The 24570-nt window shown below is 39.6% G+C and overlaps 3 protein-coding genes across 5 annotated transcripts; all 3 read right to left on the bottom strand.

Annotated features, from left to right (window-relative positions):
• Positions 1 to 264: 264 nt before the first annotated feature.
• On the bottom strand, positions 265 to 13951 carry unc93b1 (unc-93 homolog B1, TLR signaling regulator). Of its 2 annotated transcripts, none has more exons than XM_088419941.1 (13): positions 13728 to 13951; positions 11448 to 11564; positions 11166 to 11307; positions 10927 to 11080; positions 9299 to 9460; positions 8107 to 8290; positions 7456 to 7549; positions 6424 to 6548; positions 5874 to 6056; positions 4185 to 4455; positions 3982 to 4103; positions 2670 to 2792; positions 265 to 1832 (listed from the first exon to the last, which is right to left on the bottom strand). In XM_088419941.1, the coding sequence occupies exons 2-13, from the start codon at positions 11562 to 11564 to the stop codon at positions 1572 to 1574; spliced, it is 1938 nt and encodes a 645-aa protein (XP_088276067.1). In that variant the 5' UTR covers positions 13728 to 13951; the 3' UTR covers positions 265 to 1571. The 2 variants fall into 2 exon arrangements, with proteins under 2 accessions (XP_088276067.1, XP_088276068.1); XM_088419942.1 differs by having other exon boundaries at positions 8107 to 8236; positions 13728 to 13948.
• An 869-nt stretch (positions 13952 to 14820) lies between these two features.
• Positions 14821 to 17027, bottom strand: timm10 (translocase of inner mitochondrial membrane 10 homolog (yeast)). The gene is made up of 2 exons (XM_088419943.1): positions 16814 to 17027; positions 14821 to 15778 (listed from the first exon to the last, which is right to left on the bottom strand). Exons 1-2 carry the CDS (start codon positions 16990 to 16992, stop codon positions 15583 to 15585), a joined length of 375 nt encoding a protein of 124 aa, XP_088276069.1. The 5' UTR covers positions 16993 to 17027; the 3' UTR covers positions 14821 to 15582.
• Positions 17028 to 17748: 721 nt separating this feature from the next.
• LOC148420849 (uncharacterized) lies at positions 17749 to 24540 on the bottom strand. 2 transcript variants are annotated; one of them, XM_088419758.1, is made up of 7 exons: positions 24397 to 24540; positions 23844 to 23979; positions 22912 to 23741; positions 22443 to 22532; positions 21338 to 21686; positions 18558 to 20105; positions 17749 to 18459 (listed from the first exon to the last, which is right to left on the bottom strand). In XM_088419758.1, the coding sequence occupies exons 1-7, from the start codon at positions 24400 to 24402 to the stop codon at positions 18164 to 18166; spliced, it is 3255 nt and encodes a 1084-aa protein (XP_088275884.1). In that variant the 5' UTR covers positions 24403 to 24540; the 3' UTR covers positions 17749 to 18163. The 2 variants fall into 2 exon arrangements, with proteins under 2 accessions (XP_088275884.1, XP_088275885.1); XM_088419759.1 differs by having other exon boundaries at positions 23844 to 23931; positions 24397 to 24508.
• Positions 24541 to 24570: the final 30 nt, after the last annotated feature.

Raw genomic sequence — 24570 nt, 5'->3', positions numbered from 1 at the left:
ATTTCTATACTATTACTGCCTTTTGACTACCACTTCTTGATGTCTTTCGTTTGAACTTAGTGAGAAAAATCATTTGGAATCCTGAGAACAGACTTTATTTCGATTATTGCTTTTTGACTGTTTGTTTTTCATACCTTTTAATTGATTTTTGTTAGGACAGTGATTTTGAATACTGTGAAGACTTTTATTTTAGGTTTCACTTTATCAACCACCTGTTTTGTCCAGTTTTGATTAGAATGTTGTTTTGTAAATTGTTGAACCAACAAAACTTAAAATGGTTTTAATGAGTACCATTGTTGCAAATAACAAAAGGCGGAAACAGACATCATAGCTAAAGCAATACAAATAAATGACAAAAACTATAAGCAGGTCAACTGCGCTAAAGACGCTCAAATTCAGAAAATGACGAGGCACAGCTGAGAAGAACACAAGAAGCTTATCTGAGACACACAAGGGAATGTACACGCTGACGCTCAATGTCCAAAAGTTGTTAGAATGAGACCAAATTCAACTGGAATTATAAATTAAAAAATAATCAATAATTTAAGAGCTCAGCACAAAATCACAATTTCATCAATCCATAGGAACTGTGACACAAATGAAAAACAGTTACAAAATACGCTTGCAAAGTTTCTTTTTTTTTTTTTTTCAGGTAACACTTTTGATATGAAAGTCAAAGCCATACGATCAGGGCCAAATGTCAACACATATACAAGACCAGTCAAATGTTTAGGAACACTCTCTAATTCTGTGTCATTTTTTAGTCAACATTTCCTGAATTGCAGACATACTAAAGTGTCCTTCGGTGTGATTGGGTGCGTGAATGTTTGTTTGTCTCTGTGTGCCCTGCAATTGGCTGGCAACCACTTCAGGGTGTGTCCCCCGCCAACTGCCTGAAGCCAGCTGGGATAGGCACCAGCAAGCCTGCGACCCTTGTGAGAAAAAGCGGCTCTAGAAAATGGATGGATGGATTTCCTGCATCACAGAATATTACCGGTACTTAAGTCATATACATCATGAAAAAAAAAAAAACGTTCATAACAACGTTAAAACAGAATGCTTCATCATTTAGATTCTTAAAAACATTTGCCAGAAAACCGCTTTGCACATCTTGGTTTTTCCTCAATCAGCTTTATGATATGGATGATACTTTCAGTGCATGGAATGACTTTCACTCCACAACATCCCTTAATGTGCCTAAGACTGTTTGAAATTGAAGTTGTTTCCAAACCTTTGACCGGAACTGTATTTGCTTGGTATTAACTCTTTTTTTTTTTTTTTAAATCATTATCAACGTCACCCTGGTGAAGAAATGAACAGAGTGAAAGACAAGAAAAGACCTTCAGTTAGTAGCAGAAACGTGTAGGAACGGTCGTACAACAAATACATCATCTTCCACATTTGGTGTATTTCCAGCGGCCTTTCATCTGAATCACTATTCAGAAGCTAATTATAGCTTAAAAAAATAATCAAACGCCATTGACGGAGGACTTGGAGCAATTTCATGAACGATGAAATGTTGACTTGCTTCGTCCGTCTTGCTCAATTCCTTTGGCTGAATGGAACTTTTCTCAGCCCCTCTGGCCCTCCATCACATGCGCGTCGTCCTCCCCGTGCTGGTGAATCTCTGGCCTCTTCCTCCTGGCTCGGAGTGAGTCAGCGCCCTGAGCTCCAGCATCCTGCCGTTCAGCCTCCATGTCCTCCGCTCCAAACTCATTGGCCAATCGCTCCTCTGCCTCAATCTCCTCTTCATCCTTTTCGTCATCCTCCTCGCTTCTCTCCGAGTCTGACTCATCTGAGTTGCCGTCTTCCAGGTAGCGATAACCTTTGACCTGCGGAAACAAATGACATCACTTTTGCAGCGCTACAGTACAATAGAAATCTAGTAAGACGGAAATGAGGCTTTCAGTCATTAAGTGGATATCCAAAGTGTACACACCTGCGCCCAAATGTCTGGTTTTTCAGATGTAAAACTAATAGCCCTAAAAACCATTAAAAAAACATTTGCCACCAATAATGCGGCATATAATCTTTACGTCTTTTTTCTTTTCTTTTTGAGAGAAGACATGAATTCAAACAACTGACAAACCCTTCCCCAAGTTGGCAGAGAAATCTGGAAAACATGCAGGACAGCGGCCCTTGAGGACCGAGTTTGGAGATGCCTGCGCTATCCTAAACACACCTGATTCAAGTGATTAGGATCATTTTCAAGCTCCTGTAAAACTTGTGAATGAGCTAATCATTTGAATCAGGTGTGTATGGGGAAAAAAAAATCGGAAAACGTGCAGGATGCAGGACTGGAGTTCGACGCCTATGATAAAGTGAAGCATGGTGGTGGGCGCATGCTTTGGGGCTGTTTGAATTCTGCTGGAACGGGGAACCCTCCTGTTATGTTTGCGAAGTAAAATAAGTTTGACACCATTATTCTAATGTTTAGTTCTGCCTCACAGTGGAGAGGTTCTGAATTTGAATCGGACTCAGGCCTTTCTAGAAGCATGTTCTGCTTGTGCTTCCGTGGGTTTTCTCCATGAACTTCCTCCCGCTGCCAAAAACATGTATTTTAGTCCTGCTGCATATTGTAACTTACTTACTTTAAAGACTGACAAATTCATGAACATTCTTGAGAGATACTTAAAAATATCTTTGAAAAAAAAACAAAAACAAGTTACCTTGTGCCTTGGTCGAGGGATGCGGGGCAACCTGTGGCGCAAATTCTCAGCTAGGCGGCGCTCCATCAGCAAATAGCAGTAGCACGCTAGCAACAAAGTGGCTAACAGGATGGCCACTTTAGCCTTAATTATGTGGGGAGAAAGACAAGATTAAAATGGGACATTTTAGTCGCGGCATCCACACCAATGGATGCTTTCTGTCGACACCCATTGTGCATTGGAAGTTTGACTTTGGATTCTTATTTGTCAGTTGAAGTGCAAAACTACTCTATTCAAGACTTTCAAATGACTCATTTTTCCCATTAGCAAATTGCCAATTTGTGACGTTCCATGCAGGGTTTCTCATCAGCATGTGAAATGTCAAATTATAATAACATTTACTGTAAAATCTCAAAAAGAATAAAAAGCATCCTTTATTTAACCACTTGGCTTTTCAAAGACACATTTTTCTGTAACTTTACTTTAATTAACCTGCATATCAACACGTTATCAACATAAAAGCTCAAAGTGCGTCTGATTTCAGAAAAAGCCAAATGTGTCACAACTAATTAAACATGATACAAAGTGATAAAGCGTGAAAAAATGTGTCTGTCGAATATTCAAAAAAATAATTGTTTTCTTGAAGTGAGAGCCAGGTGGGTGACAAACCCAGGAGAGCAATGCCATTTTCAGGGAAACAATAGCAGAGCGAAATGAAAAGTCTGCAACAAAGCCAGACACAAATGGACTCCGTAAGATATCGGACATCTCAGATGTATCTGAGGGGATGCTGGTGTTTGAAGACTTGGAAAAAAAATGAGGGACAAAAGCACAACTTAAGAAAATAAAAAACTAGTTTTTTGTTGACGTTTTTTTCAAATTAGAAGGACCGAATTTGAACAGCAGAAGCTGGACCTTCTTGGATTAAAACAGTGCTTCTCAAATAGTGGGTCATGCCCCCTTTGCGGGTCGTGAGGCGATGCCATGGGGGGTGCGGATGACCCCAGGGAAAATGATTTGTTTTGTGTAAAATGGAGTGAGTGAAATGTTTTCTCTTTGAGGGAGTCGGGGGCGTTTGCAAAATGTAAGTGGGAAGCACTGGGTTAAAACAACATACAATGCATTCACCACCAATCATTCTTGAGGCCAACAAAATCAAGCAATTCTGTAAAACAGGTCATTGGCGGGGAAAATCTCGCTTCTTCAAAACCGCAAGGAGTAGAATTGAAAAAAGGATCATAAAAACAAATCAAGTAAAATTCAAACACTCAAGTGCAGTAACCAAGTGTTTGTAATTTGTTACTTCCCAGCACTGATACATAGAGTCACTTACCCTCATTGGCAACTCTGAACAGAGGTAGACTACAAAGATGGCAATGGCCTGCAACCAGTGATAGATTGTGTAGACAAAGTCCAGACGTTCTTTCTCCTCAGCATATAGAATACCAAGCAAGGCTAAAACACAGACACAAACACACAAACAAAAATGCATACTTTGCGGTAATCCATACAACGTACATGTCAGGTGCCACTCACTGCTGACTCCAGTCTTGTTCAGGGCCGTCCCAAGTCCCCACAGTATAGAAATCAATAGAAGAGGGGCTTCATACCACATATTAGGGGTTGGCGAGAACACCATCAGCACCACCAACAGCACCAAATGCACAGTGGCTCCTCCTGCCAGACACACCCACCGCGGGAGGCGCAGAAGACAGAGGGACAGGGACGAAAAGACGGAGCACGAGAGTCCATAGACCACAATCAAGAGCCACAGCTTTTTGAGGCCCAGGGTACAAACGCCATAGGACTGTATGGAGAGAAATTATTCATAAAGATAAGTAAATACACTTTCTCTTATAGCTAGCTGATCAAGTGCAATGACACTTTAGATTTTCGAGTGCTTTAAATTACGATTTTGTCAAGTCACAAGCCATGGCTCCGTTGATTGAAGTGAGCGCTACAAATTCTGCTTCAAGATGGCCATCAGATGGCAGCATTACATTAACAACATCCGGACACTATCAGTTCAATTCACAGTCTTGAGTTTCTGTGACTGCAATTTCTATTTTTTTTTTTTGTGTGTGTGATGGTATTTCACCAATTTATTTGGTATACCATGGATCCTAATAAAGCAAGAGCTGATAAGAAGCAGACGATTTCCATCGAATTTTGTATTCAATACCAGAAACTCATGAGCTAGAGTACTGTAGTTGACTTGGCAAAGCAGCACAAACCAAGTACAGTGGTACCTCGGTACTCGACCGCCTCTATACTCGACCAAATCGGTGCTCGACCAAAAAATTCAAGTAGATAATGCATCGGACCTCGAACAGATTTTCGGTTCTCGACTAGCCGAGCCGAGCCGACCCGAACGCGCTCCTCGGCCCTTCTCGGCCAGCGGGTAAGCGCCAGTTCAACTCAGACCGCCAGCGGAGTAAGACGTTTGTTCGAGTATTTCTTCCCGGATTTAAACTTTTTCGTGTTGCTCTAGCCCTCAATACTGGGTCCAAAGAAAGACAGTGATAAGGGGAAGGCAAAGAGGAAAACAATGAGGACCACTATTGAACCGAAGAAGGAAATTATAGCAAAATATGAACGTGGTGTACGAGTGTCCGACCTCGCGTCGCAGTTAGCTAGCGTCATCATGGAAGGAGTAACTCCCTCCCGTCCTCTCCACATCCATTCCTGTATGCCCTCAACCACTCTCCAAAACGTAAGTAAATTATACTAAATGGTTTATAATGCTTTATTTATCTTTATCTTTATCATGTACTGCTTGTGCACATTTACTTGTGCACACATACTTTCCATTATTTCTTATGGGAAAATTGGTTTCGGTGTTCGAACAAATCGGTGCTTGACCACCACCTCAGAACGGATTATGGTCGAGTACCGAGGGACCACTGTACTACTCTACTTTTAGCTATATACTGCACTGAAGCATATAGGAGGCTACCCAAGGGCATTCAAATAATCTCTAAGTCACAGACCTTTGTAAGTAGCTGAATTTGTGGAATGAGTGTCAAAAGTGACATTTTACATATTGAAAAAAAAAACAATTTGCAACTTGGAGGGGGGGGGGGGGGGGTGCTGAAGGAATATTTTCCTTATTTGAATGGCAAAAGTTAATTTGATATTTTCCACTGGGTGCAATCAAGGAACATATTAAACTCGTAAGTTGAGGTACCGCTTCTTTCAATTAAGTGTAAATTTGAATATTAGTACCAAGCTGAGTCCGGTGAGGGCGAAGAGGACTTCTAATCCACTGTAGACGAAGAAAGGGCAGAGAAGCCGCAGACGGTAGTCCCGCAGATGTTTGAAAGGAAGCTGAAAGATGTTTCCCCAGCCAATACTGCGGAGATCAATCTCCTCTGTTGGACGGTATGCAGCACCACACAGCACAAGGAACTGAATGAGGTAAAACAATTGTACTTTATATTTAAAATCTAAAAAAAAAACATGGCAGACATAGGGTAGAGATAATGAGAGTTTTAATTAAAGAGGAAAAATCTAAATGCATTTGACAATATTTACCCAATCTATGACAACCTTGAACCCTTAATTTCTCACATAGATGTTGTATTCATGAACCGCTCCAAATACAAATACAATGTAATCATGAGTACATCATGTGTAGAAAGACATTGGGAAATATTGGCACATCAGCACATGAATGTAAAGCTCTAGATTAGTAGATTTAGTAAATAATGACTCTAGGATCAAAAAGAACACATGGCGACAGAGTGTTTGGTTTAGTGAAATAATTAGCGCTTACGATGATCATGGAAAGGAAAGCGAAGCCCATGAGGACGCTCTCCGCGATGATCAGCGTCATGGACTGTGGTAGGGATTCCAGCACAGTGGTGTTCAATCCTGGAATCACACCAGTGATTCCGGCTCCTGGTAAGAAGAAGGCAAGAAAGTTTCACCCACACTATCTAGATTACCACCTTAGCCAAACAGTATACCATACATGACAACTCCAAGCTGCCACATTCATTAAATTCAGTTCAGATATACAACAGAATCGCTACGGTTTCATCTTGACTGAAAACATGTAGTCACTTTCTGCAGTCGATTGTTTCAGTAGAAATTAGGGTAGAATTGGATTTTGGGGGACTTAAACTTGCACAGAAACGGCAAACATTTTTTTAGTTGTCAAAATCAATAAAAACAAAATGTTTCGGTAAAGTGAAAAAAATACTTTGTTGTACTTTGTTTCGGCCGCTCTGCTGCGGACTCCGCTCCCTCGTTGCCTAGCCTCCCTTTTGGTCTCATCACACAGACACATTTGTCTCGCTTCATTTTGCACTTTGTGATTTCTGTTGTACTTTGCCTTTTTTGACTCTTTTTGTTTCACGCTTGACATGCGCCTTTTGTTCATAAACTGACTTTGACTTTTCACACCTTGTGTGTCTGGTTGGGGTCCATAACCTGCTCGCGGTTATTCGTGACACATTAAAAAAGGTCTTACATGGGTGTTTTTTAAGCATCGAACTACAATATATATGGGAAAAAAAAATGTTTCACTATAAATTGCCTTTTTTTAAATTACCTTATTGTACAAAGTTATATATATATATATATATATATATATATATATATATATATATACATATACATATATATATATATATATATATATATATATATATATATATATATATATATATATATATATATATATATATATATATATATTAAAAAAAAAGTCTTACTATACATGGTCATTTTTTTAACGCCTTACTATATACACAGTTATAGTAAGGAATTACAATGAGAGTGCAGTGTACCAGAGTGACTTTACCACAGCTTTTGACGTTGCTGAGAATGTGATTATTTTCAAGAAGTTTGCCATTGAGGATGAAAAGCATGGGGAACTGGGCAAAGACCAGGCTCAACTAGTGAGAGACAAAAGGGAAACTCATGAAGCAGTTGTAGTTGTTGGACACACATCAAATTACAAAATTGTATGCTAGCGTACGCTATGAGAGAAGTGCAATGAGAGAGATGCAATCTGCCCCAAAGAATACTTACAGTAAATAAGATTACTTCCAATCTGTCATAATTACAGACCATCTCCCCTTTTTTTTTTTTTTTTTTGTAGACACAAATTGGTACTGCATGTTTGTCTGTTTTAATTTACAATATCTGCTGCATATGAAAGTCCAGGATGGATACTGTGTTTCATGAAGATTTTCAATAAGGACACCGCTTTTGGATTTTATTTTCTTTATGTACAGTTAACCAACATGAGTCTGGTATGTTTTCACCTACAAGTCAAGCACGATTCAGTTATTTTGCTTACTCAACTTGGGAGTAACAGGTTGCAAGATCATAAACTTCTGTTTCAGTTTAAAAAAAAGTTGTTTGTCTTTTTAAAAAGAGTAAACGTTTTACGTTATGCATGTACAAACCGAATGTTTTTTTTTTTTTTTAATTTGGTTGAGGCACTCACATGAAAGATGATGCTGAAGACTGATTGGAAGATGATGATGTATTTGTGGCATGCTCCTTTTGGAATCTTCTTCTGCTCCTGTACATGCTCTTCCTTATAGTTGACATATTCATAATACTGCTGCGCCATCCTGTGTGTTTGTGACAGTACCAGTGTATGACTTGTCACAAATGACCTGTTTTTCCTAGTTCATCACAAAAGCAGTGTTCTCAAACCCTATACATAATGGTGATCTATATGAAAATAAACTACCAGAGTAGAATAAAATGTCCATGTATCAGTTCAAATGTATTGTAAACAAGTTAAATAACGTTTTACCAAGATAAATGTTTGAGAGCAAATGCAGAAAAATAAATGCAAATGTGTTGTCCTCAAAAGTCAAATTCAGCTGAACTGTACCTTAAAATGGCCTTCTCTAAATTTAAAAACATAAATGAAATTCAAGTCTTTGTAGAATTTTCCAAAGTTTCAACAATAAATGCAGCGACTCGTTCCATGAAAGGGAAACCGTGTATTGCCACTACAGGTGATGGCAACCGTTGGAAAATCCCAATCCAGAAAGTATAAATTCCAGCCTCAGTTTGTCTTTACCCACAGATGCTTAGAGGAAACTAGCAGGTGAAGGAAAGCAGCTCAAGCGAAAGCCAAACTGTGGCAAGGATTTTACTTTCTGTACCCGGGTTTGCCACTTCTGATAAAAGCCACATCTCTGACTTGTCATTTTAGCTCCTAATCTGAATCATAGCTATCGCAGTTATTTTATGGAGCTAATGTAGAACTGTCATTTAAGTCATGATGACAAAGTAAAGTATTCCAAATTAAAAGTTACAGTTTTTGTGTATGTGGAAGTTTAACAGTAAACGACTGGGCAAGATTCCCGTCTACCTTCCCTTCACTCTTTTCATTTGTTAACAAACCACCCCACTGTGATACAGGAAAAAAAATACATAGCATAGCACAAAGACAAAACCAAATTAGTCCAAAAACGTTGGAAAGGGAACATGGGCAATCTTCTTTGAAAATTGTACATGTTACACTTTGAGAGTTTCAATGCAGTAGAATCTTCCTCAGAAATGAACTGTATTATTTTATTGGGCAAACATTTGCTGCCCAATGCATTTTCCAACTTTTGTTTGAAAAAGACAGGTAAACAAATCCGCACCAGTGTTTTATGATACCTGCGCTTACTGACCTTGTGATATAATTTCCAAGGGAGGCCCATAGTGGCACGATCGCCGCACCGATGGCAACAGCAGATGGAACCAAGGTGTAGTAACGCTCCCAGTAATTGGTGGAGACAAAAAATGCATAGATTCCTGAAGCCAGAAACATCATCCACTTTGTTCCTAGAAACCTTAGATCAAGGCATTAGGTTTACGTTAGGGATGGGCAAGTCCTGGCATGTCCACCGTCCCATATTTCTCTTAAGCCCCGATCCCACTCAGAGGCCAATGCTGGCGTGTGCCCGCGAAGGTAGCGTCTCTTTCGAGCTTCTCGTGGTTCGTTCAGAGGTCGCTAAATTGTCGCCAGAGGTCTGCAGACGTCGCTCTTGTTGCAAGGTTTTTACCATGTTCAAAATGTCTTTGTGATAAGAGCAGTACTCGGGACATTTTGGTGATCTTAAATGAGCCCTGAGAAGCGTTCATCTCTCAGTCGGTTAGGGGTTATAAGATGTAATTTTTGCAAGTATTTATGTTGATAAGGTGTATATTGATGCTTAGAATTTATTATTAGTGTATTTTTACACAAATGTAGATGTGTTGATGATTTCATTCACACGTACCTGAGGACAAGTTCTTCTTTTGAATACCTATCCTTGTATTACGTTCTCATATTGCCTTTGTGTATGTTTGTAAGGTTTATATAAATGCATTATTATACTACCAGATTATTATTTCAATTAAAGCAAATAAAGTTTCAAATAAATTGATCCAAATAAATCGCACAATCAAAATGTATCTGATTTTTCAGCAAATGTTGTCTACAAAGCTTGTAACATATTTACAAGCTTGGAATTAACATAAAAAGTAGTAATAACTTTCTTTGATCTTTAAATATTATTCTTTTCCTTTAAAATGCAACTGTGGAATAAAATGACTGAATCTGACTCAACGTTACAGGTGTTCTCAAAACATCTCACTTATAGATTTAGTTCCGTGTTTTCGTTTTTTTAAAGTAAAACTACGTGAATGTCTACCTGTGTCTGTCTTTGTGCCCATGACTCACCTCTCTGTCTTTCTACAAATTCAGTAAAGTTCAACCATCACAGGAAGTAAACAGAACGGAGTCAACTGAGTTCATTTGTTTTTATGCTATATAGAATTTGAATTAATCCCCCAAATTAACACTTTATATTTTTTTAGTGCATTAATACCCCCTATTGTTCCTGATGAATGCAGAACAGGAAACAAATATTTTACTTTATGTTTTATACAGTTGCCACTTCATTCTGTCATACTTAACAGGAACCAGTTGAAGACGTATTATTTTGCTCATCAATAATTCCATTTATTTAAAAAAATTTAGGATGTTGTTTATTTTTCACAAATGAACTCTCTATCCGGATTAAGTTGTTTGTGTTTATTTTGGAGTATCGATCTCAGATATGATATAATAATACGATCATCTGTGATTGGTTTATTTGAAATCTTATGTATCAAAAGTATTGGTGTTCCGGTTTCTTGGTATTGGCGAGTACTAAAAAATTGAGTACCCATGCTGGTATCGGTCTGAAAAAAGTAGTGAATGAAAATCCGCAGTTTGCATGATTAAGCAGGACACAATGTCAGATTTAAGGAAGTGCCGAGTGTTTGTGTCTACCTTATGAGAACGGGGGTGTAGAGCAGAGCTACTATGGGGGTGACGTTGATTCCCCTCAGCATCTTCCGATCGATGTCTTCTAGACCGAGGTTGCTGTACTTTACTTCACGATAAGTCATGTCATAATGAAGGATGAGCTGCATCTGCAGTAAACCTACAGAATACACATTACAAAAGATACAATTGAATTTGCGGCTGTGTGTCCTGTCTCAGATCAAACTAGGACTGCGCCTTCTCACCCATGTACACACTGTACATAATCATGACTCCAATGCTGGCTGCAAGTACATTCTTAATGACTCCTAATCGCTTTCTCCTATAATATTTTCTCTCTTCTTCTTCCTCATTGTACTCTGCTTGTGGACCCAAGAACTCTTCCATCTTTGGAAAACAGTGGTTAAACGTGAACAAATTACAAGAGTCAAAACAGAATAATTTCACCATCGAGCATTCTCACAAGGTCTAGCGAATGCGAGTTGGGGTTTTTTTTTTAAGTTCCTTTGCATCGAGGGAAAGCTCACCTGGCCCTGCATGTTGTCGTCTTCTCCCACAGCCAGCATTTCATTAGCAGCGCCATTAGGTGGTGCTAAAATATGATCGGCGTCTTTGAACTCTTCCTCCACTTCCGTGGCCGCCATCTAGCGACCAGAATGAATACTACATCATTTATGAGCATATGTATTTACACATCAAATGTCTTTACTAACAATGTATTCCACATTTCCAGTGTTTCACGAATATCAAGTTAACTACTTTCTATACGTGACTGAATGATTAGACGACCCATCATGCATAATAGCTGTTCATAATACATCATTATATAAGGTGGACAGTCAAATCCACGGCCAAATGATAAAAGATTGATGTACTCTAGTTTTTGTTGTTGTTCTCACAATCACTTTAATTGCATTCACTGCTATAATATAAATGTAACGCTATTTTGTGAAACAATTTTGCGTGACTGTTATATGTGAGTGTGGTTGCAATTGGAGGCTAAAGAAATTAACCGGGTTGGGTTGAGATGTTAAGAAATTTGTAGATTAAAGCAAATTTTCTAATAATTGAATGAAAGCTATTTGTAGCCAATGACAACGTGAAATCTGGAGTTCATGGACATCAGCCAATACTTTGCCACTCCTTCACTGCAATCACCTTTACTTGCTTGTTTGTGCAACATTTTGTCCATAATTTAGTTTAATGTATATTTAACTTTTTTTTTTTTAATTTAAGAACCTATTACCTTTTTACTTCTCATAAAACCTGTCATGAATTCCTGAGAATTTTTTTTAACAAATGTTATCAAATTCATCCACTTGAATTTCTGTTATTAAATCTTTTCACGGGATTACTGTATTTTACACCTTTGTACACGTGTCGCGCTAACTGATGAGCTAACTTGCTGTTTGGACAGGCAACTTGGGATCCTAGTTCAGATCAGATAAAAACTTTTAAAATGAACCTTAATTTAGATGTCAGCCGCTTTATTTTTTCCAATGTTTTACTGTTTAACTCATCCTTTTATAATTTCAATGAAGTTCGACTCGATGTAGATTTAGGTTTGGTCCTAGAGAAAGCAGTCGAGTCAAAGTCAAATACAGGTATATTTATATAACCCTCAACCCCCTGAACAAAACACGTTAGACGCAGCACACTGTTAACTTCTCCATATACAGTGATCCTTCGCTACAGTATTTTGCGCCTCCCCTATCGTGCGCTCATGCATCGCCAAATATGTGTCTTGTGTGAGTGCCCACATCTTGTAGGAGTGCCCCTTGAGCTGATTGACAGATTGACTGCCCAGTCAGGTGAGAAGAGAACTTTTGGTCTCCATTAACCGCAAAAAATGAGGCTTTTTTGAGGGTACCTGGAAGAGTACTGACAACTCACCTTTTCTTCCTGAACTACTTTGTGTTCTAGTGTTTGCTGGGGTTTTGGTCAGGATTCTCAACACATTTTTCCACATCAAACCCATCCATTCATGCCTTTATGGAGATAGCTAGCTGTTTTTGTGGACCGGAGCACAGTAGTGCTGGGACAGAAAAATGGCCTTCCCCAAGCTTTGCCCACAAAGAAGTATGTACAGAACAATTGCCCAAAATAAGTTTTGGTAAGATCAACACAGGTTCTATACTCCTGATTAACAATAAGTATGTCCCTGTTCAAAATACACTACACTCAAGTGTGTATGTCACATATGTTATTGTTCCTCCCTTCCGTGCCCTACAACATTTTGTTCTTACTTCTCTATGTAACTTCCCCAGGGGAATGAATTAGTTCATTTATTGTGTCAGTCATTCCACTTATAACTTAATATGCGGTAACTCTTTGTAGTAATTTTTGTTACGAGTATTGTACAGTATTTTAACCGTGGAGTGGTCATGGTGACAAAAACCCTCAATAATCATTTTATTTGTTACAGTATATTCAATGTGTATAGTTAAACGTAAAGATGTGTAAAAGTTGTGTTAAAAAAAAGAATAAATGCATGTCAAAATGGCAGAAAAATCACAGAGATCCGTTTTTTTCTCTTGGTGTGGATGGCCAAAAAGTTAGCCATAGTGACAAAGCGTCACGGCCCACCTGTGGCCATCATCTAGTTCCGCCCGTGAGTTTTACTGCAATCAGTACAAATGTTGGGTGATTTACTAAATACGTTTACCTGTTAAAGCTTTTTTTTTAATCAACCCGGATTGGAAACTGTTATTTCGCTGCGGCTGGTTTAAATTATGCCCGTAAAAAGTTTACTCTCTCAAATGAATCATAGCATCGCGTTGAGTCGCCTTCAACCGACGTATTCTCACCGCAAATCCAGTGTAGGAACGTCGTATTCTCGAAAGCACCGTGTCGGACAAACTCGAGTCTTGATGGTTTGGCGTGAATTTCGCTCGGTGTCCACCGAGAGAAGCACCAGCACTAACGCTGGGCCTCCTGTTCTCACACGTATTGGATATGGGCTCGCCTTTCGTTTCCAATGCAGCAGCCGCAGGTATATAATTAAATTTCTTTCGAGGGGAACTGAAAGTCACTTATCTTCACTTCCTCACCATCTGCTTGTGTTTGTCTTAAAGGGACAGGCACACACTCGCTGTCTCTCGATGACTCGCAAATACTGTACAGCTATCACTAGGATTTACATTACATAGTACACTTGATTATATGAATGCTACAGCTCTTTCTTTATTAATGCTATCTCCATTATGGAAAGCAGTGAACCCAAAACAGTTTGACATAAGGTGTTCAATATATAAAGGTAAATGAAATTCGCTTTCCCCACCATTCAACCTGCGCACCAATTACCTGAGGAATATTAACAAATCACATTTGACTCCAGTAGTTCAATCTAGTAGCTTCATTTTAAATAGTTACATGAAACAAAAGCACAGATTTATTTACAATGGACCCCTATAAAGTTTGGCACCCGCCATTTCACCTAAGGGACATATTTCCCCTCTAGGTATTATTGTTACCTTGTTCCACCCAAACTACATATATACTGTGTGTGTGTATGTATATATATATATATATATATATATATATATATATAGATAGATATATAGATATATATAGATATATAGATAGATAGATAGAGAGAGAGAGAGAGAGAGAGAGAGAGAGAGAGAGAGAGAGAGAGAGAGAGAGAGAGAGAGAGAGAGAGAGAGAGAGAGAGAGCCAGGCAGGCTGCGGGAGAACATTAAACCATAACACATCATAATTATAATTAACAAAATTCCCCCAGTTCCTATCCCTCACAAACAGCAGGGGTCCATAGTAGTGCCTTTCAAGGAAACAAAGGACACTTAACAATGACCCATGTCATAAGAATTAAGGTTGAATGTTGAAATGTATATTAAGTGTCCCCTGTTAGCAGAAGAGCAGCTAAATTTAAACAACTAATAGCAGTCTAACAGCATGATTTAAGACACAGGTGTCGAAATCCAGTCCACAAGGGCCAGGATCCTGCATGTTTTCCAACATTCTCTCAAACACACCTGATTCAAATGATTAGAATCATTTTCGAGCCCCAACAGAGCTTGCTAATAAGCTAATCATTCAAAATCAGAAAACATGCAGGATACCGGCCCTCGAGGACTGGAGTTCACCACCTATGATTTGAGAGATTCCAGTCAAGGCATACGAGCTTCCCTGTGGTACTGACCCAAAGATAGCAGGGTAGTAAACTTCTCACCGTGAAACAGAAAGGGTCTGTATGGCTCAGGCAAAAGTTGACAGATTACCATGTAACAATTGCAAGTGGGTCAACAGAAGGTAAAGTAAGTCCTGAATTAAGGATGCAAAGTTATTTGAGATCTTGTATACCACATGTACTGCATTTAAAAAATGAGAATAAAAATAATATATCCCAGGACTACACTTTGAACGATGAGGCCTGGTTGAATGCTTTAGTCCACATCCAGAGAGGTTAAGACCATTTCTGAAAGTGTCCTTATAATGCAAGTGCTCAGGCGCTTTCTTCAAAATTCAAATGCAGCAAAAGGTTTCTTCGACTGGACTCCAATGAACTTCAATTCTGTGGTGCCCACAAACACCATTCGAATAAAAAAAAAAAAAAAAAGTCCTTTTAAGAATCCACACATGCTAATTTCGTTGCAGTTATTTTTCGGTCAGTCTACGGCATCGTATCTGTTCTCGGGGACGCTATCCGCTGCCGACAGCTGCCTTCCTAATCATGTCCTCATCTTGGACCGAGAGCTCCGTTAGCTTGCGCCCCAGCCTCTCATGGAGGTCCAGGTATTTGGCCACGCAGCGGTCCAGGCACACAGACTCTCCCTTCGTCAGCTCCGCCTCTTTGTAATGCGGTGGCACACACTTTCGGTGGCAGGCGTTGGTCATTCTGCAAAGGAAAAATGCATTTGATGAATTATTACCTGGAGTGTTTCACGTCACACGGGTAACTTTTTACTATACTGCGAGAAGTCATATTTTTTAGTGAGATATGAAAAAAATACTGTGTACAGTTGGGTCTCTTAGTTGCGAGGGGCAAAACTCTCAAAGTACCGGAGTATTGCGTTTTCATCACTGTTCACGGTTGTAAAATGTTCGCCAAACATTCACCAACTGTTTTTGTTGCAAGGACATTTTGAGCATGTTCAAGGAAATTGAAAATGTTCAAACTTTGTGACAAGATAAACTATCAAATCAATCAAACAGAAGAAGTCCTAAAAACATGATTTACGTTAGAAATCATTTGAGTGAAATCAGAGGCATATTTGCCAAATTCAGGGGAGTAAAAAAAATGTTATCACAGCTCGCTGTGTGGGATTTTTGTTGCATTTATGTGCATTTTCGCTTGAAACCATCACACCATGTTATGCAACAGGATCTTCTGAGGTTTGGAATAAAGGAAGTGAACGTAACACTCGCGTGGCGGTGAACTACCCAACCCCTCTACGTATTGGAAAGAGCATTGCTGTAAATTGAATGTTAGAGTTGTTTAATACTTGTGTGCGAGCGCGCGTGTGTACGTACGTGTGTGGGGAGACTCTTTTTGGCTTTGTTCTTTACAATTGTTAAGTTTCACTCAACTGTAATAGTTTGAATCGTGATTATACCCAGAATAAACGTTATTTTATATTTGTCGAGTGGACACGCTATCAAAGTTCATGCGAACTGTCAATTGCCTTTATTGTGCTTAACGTGAATTAGTGCGGATCCCAGGGGAAAACAGTTCTGATCGACTAGCTTCCCTTTAAAGTGAAGTTTTATCTACAACTTAGCATTTGTAATGGATTCAGCCAACACTGTTGCAGATACCTATCCCGATTAAACGTCTTTAAGTCTCAACGCTAAGCAAGAGAACAGTATTCCAATGAATGACCAGAGGTTGTTACTGCAGAAGCTAGCTCGCGTTAGCTGCCTCAGACTTTACCGGTTGTACATATCAGCCATCATCTCCACCTCCAACTCCGCCGCCAGTTGCTGCGCCTTCATGGGATCCATGACTGTGTTGCAGTGCAATCTTTCTGACTGCGAACACACCGTGCTTTTGACCTGTTTCTCTGACAAGTTAGTCAATGTAACCTTCAAATCCAAAGCATACACGTGCATTCAGTTTCCGCCGCCTCTTCCGCTGTCAATAAAGTTACATTCAAAAGTAGTTGCGTAGTTACAGCGCTCCCTCTACTGTAGTGAATATGTACTGCCGGTCGGCCCTCGAGTCGTGGCTGAAGGGAGCTGAATGCAGCCACCTTGCGTTGCCTCTGACTGATAACTTTTATTCGTTTCGCAGTTACCACCAGTGCATATTTAGACGCCAGGATCGGTGTTTGAAGTAACGAGTCCCACAGTGAGCAACCTTTACAAGATGCAGCAACCATTCAATGTATATTATCCATAGGTACCAAACTCCAGTCCTCCAAAGCAGGTATCATCCATGTTTTCCAGGTTTCTCTTTCCAATACACCTGATTCAAATGATGAGTTCATGAGCAAGCACTGCAATAGCTTAAAAAGGATCTTAATCATTTGAACCAGGTGTGTTGGGGACACAAACCTGGAAAACATGCAGGATATCGGTCCTCCTTGAGTTTGATGCCTGTGATGTAGACACAACATAGCGTGAAAAGGCAGAGGAAATTTAATTGTATTCAAGTTAAGCAAGTTTTGTGAGTGGCAATTTAAATGGCTTCACTTTTCAAATTATATATTGGCATTAGGCTGGCAACCAGTTAAGGTGTCCCCCGCCTACTCCCCAAAGACAGCTGGGATAGGCACTGGCAAGCTTGCGACCTTGGAGAGGTTAAGCGGCTGTAGAAAATGGATGGATTAAATACATTAAAAAAACACTCAGGCAAACATGTCAGTGTGATGTACAGTATGTACATGTAATTAATGACAACAAAGCAAATGAACAGCAAGTTTTGAAAATACAGACCCCCCAAAGATACTACGAAAAATGCTTTCAACATTTCAGTGGCCACCTATGTCAAACAAAACAATTTAAACACACATACAACATAAAAAGCAACATTTTACATACTTTAACAGATAGTAAATAAAAAACTAAAATCTGTGATTCTTATGTTGCCATTTTACACTAACAAAACCACTGAGATGAAACAAACAGGAAAGATATGAAAGTCTATTATTCAAATATGGTCACCCAATTAGAAGTCTGACGGGCATGAAATTGAAGTAAAAGCCCAACAAAGAGAACATTAGAAATGGCCACGAGTCACACAACAACAAAAAAGTATGTATGCATACAAACGCCAATCTGTCTAATCTCCTATCACATCAATTTCTTCCTCCTCTTCACTTTGTGTACTATCAGTGTGGATGAGCATGAACTCAGTTTGCCTGACTGGTGACATTTTTTCTGGGGAGGAGAGTGTAACATCTACCTCGATGAGCTCTTCTTGGCTGCCTTCGGAGCTCTTTGGTAAGCCGGTGAAAGCAATGGTTTGGGAGTTTAGCTTGGGCTCCAAGGATATTATATTTTGCAAGCATGGCTTTGCGTCACTTGGAGAGCAATCTGGGTTCTCATGTTTAGGTGGCATCACTACAGACTTCAATCCTGCAAATCAAGAGAAGAGGCAATCAATTTCAATGGAGTTTTTTTGTGGCCTTTCAATGAACACAAGCGAATGCTGAACGATAAAGGTACGATAATACCTTGCCCATGGCGATCTTGTGTTTGGTCCATCTCAGCATGAGCAAATGATCTTTTGACCTCATCCACATAAGCTTGCTCGTCACTTAAGAATGTGGTCCCCTCTCTGGAAGAACTTGCCAAGCCTTGCTGTTGTAATCTGTCGTTTTCATCTGTTGACTCATTGAGAAATTGACGGCGATTTTGATCAACAGAAAAGTTGCCATGTACTGGGGAATCTTCCTGAAGCTGAACAACATTCACGCCTTCAGGATCCTCACCATTCAAGGTTTTACCAATGTCTTGGCTTTGATCACATTTCTTTATGTTGTGAGCCTTTATTAAGTTCTGAAATTCCCTGAAACCAACTTTTCGTTTGGATGTCTTGTTATCAGGAGCCTGAAAAGATCTCTTAGCACTTTTCAAGGTAATCGCATCCTTTTTTCCTCTACCATTCCTCATTTTGGGGCCCTTTCCTCTTGTTGCATTGCTTTTTTTGAGATCTAGCCGTGAAGTTTCCCCTTCAGTTTTTTTCTGCTTTCCACTCATTGATGCAACTGGAATACGTGTTTCAATCGTCTTCGATGGTCTCCCTCGTTTCCGCTTAAAGACAGAGACTTGCTTTGATGCAACAGTAGGTCTTTGAACCTTAGAGTTTTTATCCGTGATACTTTGTGGGCATGTGTCCCCCCGTGACACTTGTATTGTTTTCTGAAATCCCTTAGTCATGATGCGCGCTTTGTATCTTGTTGCTGACTTTTGAGGTCCACCAGTTTTGGTTTTGTCTTTAGAATGATCATTTGAGGCTGAATGTTGATCTTGTGGTCTCGAGCAAATGGATGGCGATTTGAGGGAACTTGTGGCAATATTTCTTTCCTTCGCCAGGACATTGTTTCTTGACAAACTAACTGAGCAAATATTCATAGCTTGTTTGATTGTGTCACTGATTGAACCGGCGGCATCTCGTGGAGAATCAACAAACGCTCTCCTCTTTTTAGGGACTATAGGACCATCCATAACATCTTTTTCATGGACTAGAGTCCTCTTTGATCTCTGCGGGTAAGCCTTCCTTTCAGCAGCAGTTGGACACGCTCTCACCCTGTTTTTAATACAAGGAAGTGTGTAGTGTTGGCTTTGCCGTGGTTCATAGTCAAGTTGTTTCAGACATTGCATTGGCCAGCGGTTTCGTTGCATCCTCAATACAGCTGGCTGTTTGTTTTCTCCATGAGCAAGTGGAAACATGAGTAATTTAGAATGTTCTGGTAGCAAGGGTCTTGCGTGGCAAGCTAACTGATCACTGCTTAGACTTGGGTCCTCAATTCCTACTGAAGGAAATGGCTCTATTGGAGAGAGGCATCGAGGAAGCCGAAAATCGTTCAACCAAGGTGGCGAGAACAAAGAAAAGGGCTGCCTCTCCTGGAATAGCGGGAAGTGTCGTTCATGGTGGAGCAAGCCATCTGTTTGCCCCACCGATCTTACAGACGAGGGATGAGGAAGAAATGGTTGCTGTGGGAGTTTAACACCACTACAATTAACTGGCGGCAGATTTTTGCGATAGAGCTGGTTTTCAGCTGTAAAAAACAAAAATAAAAAGATAATAAAGGATGAGTATTTTTAAAATGCAACAAGAATATAACCTGTCACTGCAAACAATTGATAGTGGGTCGGTTTTAGGTGTTCATATTAGAGGGGGCAGGAAAAGTGCTCATCAAGAAGACGTAGTCTTAGAGGATTAATAGAAAGTCATTAACTTTGCTGTAGTCAACAGTAAGCTCCTCTTACACTTACTCATGGAATATAGTTGAAGCATTGTAAGTGACCTTAAGGGCACTATTACATGTATAAGACACATATACAGTAACATTATGTACGTGCTAATACAAATCAGGAAGTAATATGTTTGTTAATACTATTTCTATGTAGAAAATGAACATCCAGACTTTGATTGTCCTTATTATACCTGCCACATTCCATGGAGCTTTTAAGTTCTCAGATTTTTAATCGTAGTATCAGGCTGTATCGCACAAAGTATCGTGCTAAGATTCATGGCATTTTACTATGCAGGTGCGAACCACCAGCGGGTAGCTCTAGTAACACGCTGGTTTCACCAGCATTAGCATTAGTTGTACCAACATGTTTAACCGCAACACATTCAGAGATGCTAACATAGAAAATTACATCCTGTAAATATCCGAATGTCCATATTATTAACATAATGTCAGAATTATCACAGTGTCATTGTAAATAAATAAAAGTGTGCTTATGACAAAAAGCACATAAATAAGACTATTGAATAGTTAGATGGGACGATATCGAAAATATATAAAAAATATCCGGTGATGAAACTTGTTGAAATTATTTTGATAATTTTATGACAGGTATCGTTTTATGTCTCTAATAGCTTAATTGTTAACTAAACGTGAACCTCATGGGTTAAACAATGATTGTATGACATTTCTTCATTCAGAATTATTCACATCAGCATTGTGCTACATTCGAAAAACAATTATTTCCCCTATCCTTTGTAGTTTATATGAACACCGCACAACATCCACATTTGGAAAACGAGACATGTAAATTATTGAAACAAATGTAAGTCTGCACTCTTTTCTAGATTTCAAAATTCGTTTAGACCTCAGCACCTTGTGCAAGTGAATGCTACAGCAAATGTGTAAACTGATTGAAATTCAACTAATGAAATAAATGTTGCTCTATTTGGGTCTGTTACATATGCAGCAACACAACATTTGATTGCGGCTACAAAAAGTGTCAAGTAAAAAAAGATACGCATGCGTCCAAATACCTGAGAACGTTGACGTTTCAACATTTTGTTCCGCAATCTTCTGGGGATACTGACATTGAGCTGAAGGGGCAGCTGTCTTACTTTGCCCCGTGTCCCCCTCTGGAACTCCCAAGTCAGGCAGAATGTTCAGACCCTTCATGATGTCTTCCAACCACTTCTCTATTCGCTCATCAGAATCTTCTGCAAGGCTGTGAGTCTGTACAACAGGTGCCGATGGCTGCGTCCCATTTTGGTCCGGATCAGTGCAATCAATGACGTAGTCTAATGTTTCAGATACAGCATGAGTGGAGTTGTTGGGTTCAGCTTGTAAACTGTTATGCGACGTCTGAGTTGCGGTTGAGTGAGCCTCCTACAATGATAACCAGCCATCAGACTACAAGTACGGAAATCTCTTAACAAACACAAACACACCAAGTAAATGTATTTATTTAAATGCTAGAACAACGTATGTGACCCGTTGTGGAAAAGCGGTTCGCATGTCGGCGCATAAAGTTTTGTGTAAATGACAAATTTAGTTGGAGTAGCCAAGAATATCGATTTTGAGAGTCTTCCTGTGTATAACTTCGAATGAAAAAAAAAGTGAACCATCAAAGCATTTTCCTGTTCTTTTTGTGGTCAAATGCATTTGCGATTTAATATGTTAAAATATTAACACGAAAAATAGCAAATACTCTTGCAACACAAAATTCTTAGATTAAATTTTACATGGTGATAATATGACCTCATTAGCAGCCCTATAGAAATTTGCATCTTCAACATTACAGTAGGGTTATGTTGCATAATGGCGTACATTTAATACTCAAACATCCCTCCATCAATTTTCCAAACTGCTTACATGGAGACATTACTATGGTCACGTGTTAGCAACCAGCAGATGGTGTAGTTTTTGTCAAATAGGTTAACAAATGTTCACCTGTTTCCAAATCCACTTAAATAAGTCAAAGTCCATTTACCATTTGCTTTAGTCCACAAATACACACTGTAATGTTGTGTCAAAGCTGGCAGGGACCATTTCTTACAGTTGTGAATTTCATCCATGAACTGAGGTGTTAATGCTGTTCTTGTGCAAGCTTAGTGAGTCTTTTACATAGTGTGTTTACTGTACCTTAGATACAGGGGACCCCCCCGAAATTGCCTCATCCTCTTCTTGAATGGCTACAACCTCCCATACTTTTGTCTTCCTCCTAAGCTTCACCTGCAAAGCAGAAATTCACCACAGTTCTTATTTCATCCTGACTCAAAATGAAGTTTAAAAAAAGTGTGAGGAATTCACCATAATAACAAACAAGATTAAGTGGTAATTTGACTTCTAAAAGCCGTGCTGTGATAGTACTAAGTCCTAGAATTGTGTTTTGACTGTCATAAAGGGCCATTACGGAGGGTGTTTTCAAGCCACGGTATTTGGACACTGCAGTCCTGAAAAATGGTACTTTTTTTCAGTACGGCAAATTTGGGCAGAAACTATATGTAGACAATGTCGGGAACCAATGTCTATCAAAAGCAACAACATGCCTGAATAATGGTTAAAAAACATTGAGTATGTGTCATGTTTACAATTAGCTTTAACTATTTACCTTGACAGAACATGGTGTTGACTCCATCAGTTTCATGTTAACCCGGTTCTTATTTGTTGCCTTGACAACTGTAGGACTCCTCGCTGTTGAATTAGTATTTTGGTCTTCTGGCATCTTCATTTCATCGGTGCTTGTTTTGCTCTTGTCCTTTGTTTGAGTCACCAAATGAGTGCTGCCAGTAGAATCAGAAGATCCATGCTGACGCCTCTGAGAGAAGGAAGTGTCGCTGTTGGAACGGCAGGTCCAATAGCTGGACGCTTCACCATCTGATATTGAATTTGTTACAGAGGCAAAGGGTTGGCGTGAACTAGACTCAAACTCATCTAATGGGATGTTTTGGAGTTTAACTGTGATGTGCTGTGGGGTTTGAGCATTAGCTTGGTTTTCTAATGATGTTTGCGTCCCTATAGATACACAACTTCTTTCCTCCACTGTACAACGTGCATCTTTCCTTCCTGCAATCTCAAGACACACTCGTGCATCTTTCATTATTCTGCATGTAGAACTTTCAACGACAGCAACTTTATCCCCAACTTGATTCTCGTAGGCTTCCACCTCCTTTGGAGGCTCATTTCTCCATCTTTCTATGAGGGGTGTAATCCCAAACTTCTGGACTGCATCCATCACATCATTCTTTTCCACTGTGTCTTTTACCTCCAACTCCCCAGAGTAGAGTAGACCAACCAGTTTCAACAGGGTGTGGGCCTTCAAAGACTGAAGCCGGAGCTGGCGTTTTTGCCCATAAGGAGGGGATGGTGTGGCCGACAGTTTCTGAGACAAGTAAGGGCTTAGAGCTGCTAGAACACAGCTATGGGTAGGCACAGAGATACCTTAACAGGGCGAAGATGGAAAGCAATCAGATCACATTCTCCAAACAAAAACATAATGATTCATTAAAAAAAGTTTTTTAGTTTTAAACCTTTGGGCCTCACCCTCAGTTTGCAACAGTGTGTCACAGAACTGTGCACTGTTTTGCTGTCTCTGAAGCTCTTCAAGAAGTTTCCTCTCATGCCCGCATAGCTGGTAGTGTTGCATTTTCCCATTGGCATTGGGAGCAATAGAGGGTTGCTTGCAAACATAATCGAAACACCCACACAGTCAATCTACTTTCTCACTTCTAATGTATGCTGTTTTCTACAAAATTCGGTAGAAAAAGGTGAAAGTCGCCAGCTTATAACATTGAATGTCTAATGATTCTGAGCAGGTGGCAACACTCAAAGGACTCAAATTATGTCAACGTGGTTAAATTGGAAACGTTTACAGTACAACCATATATACATCGGCTCAATATTAAATTCATTTTTTCTTAAACTCGACGATTATCCCGATTGCTTCAAACTACAGTATTGAAAGACTTAAGCTCGCTAGCTAATCGCTAGTGTCGATTGAGTAGACAGGCTCCAATCAAACGCAAACCAACTACGACTCGTCAATTAAGGCAATTGTCATCCAACGTTGCTAACAGCGCAGCGAGCATAAACTTACCAACATTTTATTGTCACTCTAACTGTTCCCTTCAATACAATGGAGGTCTGTGCAAAATGCACTAAGTTCAGAAAATGGAAATGTATGTTAAATATGCCTGTTACTAACGTGGTCTGAGCTCAGCTTTCACAAAGTGACCATGGCGTTGGCGCCAAAGGGCAAATCTGGCCTGGC

The sequence above is a fragment of the Hippichthys cyanospilos genome, chromosome 7 (assembly GCF_059441005.1).
Source record: "Hippichthys cyanospilos isolate Australia breed blue-spotted pipefish chromosome 7, RoL_Hcya_1.0, whole genome shotgun sequence".
Lineage (NCBI taxonomy): Eukaryota > Metazoa > Chordata > Actinopteri > Syngnathiformes > Syngnathidae > Hippichthys > Hippichthys cyanospilos.
Note: the sequence above shows the minus strand (reverse complement) of the source record. Positions and strands in the feature narration are given on the sequence as shown.

What these genes read in the sequence shown, in the direction of transcription:
- unc93b1 (XM_088419941.1), bottom strand. Translation starts at nt 11,564, where the DNA reads ATGGCGGCCACGGAAGTGGAGGAAGAGTTCAAAGACGCCGATCATATT. An exon ending in CTTTCCTTTCCATGATCATC is followed by an intron (nt 6,057 to 6,423) that starts GTAAGCGCTAAT and finishes TACCTCATTCAG; the next exon opens with TTCCTTGTGCTGTGTGGTGC. An exon ending in GTTCAGAGTTGCCAATGAGG is followed by an intron (nt 2,793 to 3,981) that starts GTAAGTGACTCT and finishes CACATAATTAAG; the next exon opens with GCTAAAGTGGCCATCCTGTT.
- timm10 (XM_088419943.1), bottom strand. Translation starts at nt 16,992, where the DNA reads ATGCACGTGTATGCTTTGGATTTGAAGGTTACATTGACTAACTTGTCA. An exon ending in ATGGCTGATATGTACAACCG is followed by an intron (nt 15,779 to 16,813) that starts GTAAAGTCTGAG and finishes TTTCCTTTGCAG; the next exon opens with AATGACCAACGCCTGCCACC.
- LOC148420849 (XM_088419758.1), bottom strand. An exon ending in CAACACCATGTTCTGTCAAG is followed by an intron (nt 22,533 to 22,911) that starts GTAAATAGTTAA and finishes TCTGCTTTGCAG; the next exon opens with GTGAAGCTTAGGAGGAAGAC. An exon ending in ACAAGATCGCCATGGGCAAG is followed by an intron (nt 18,460 to 18,557) that starts GTATTATCGTAC and finishes CTTGATTTGCAG; the next exon opens with GATTGAAGTCTGTAGTGATG.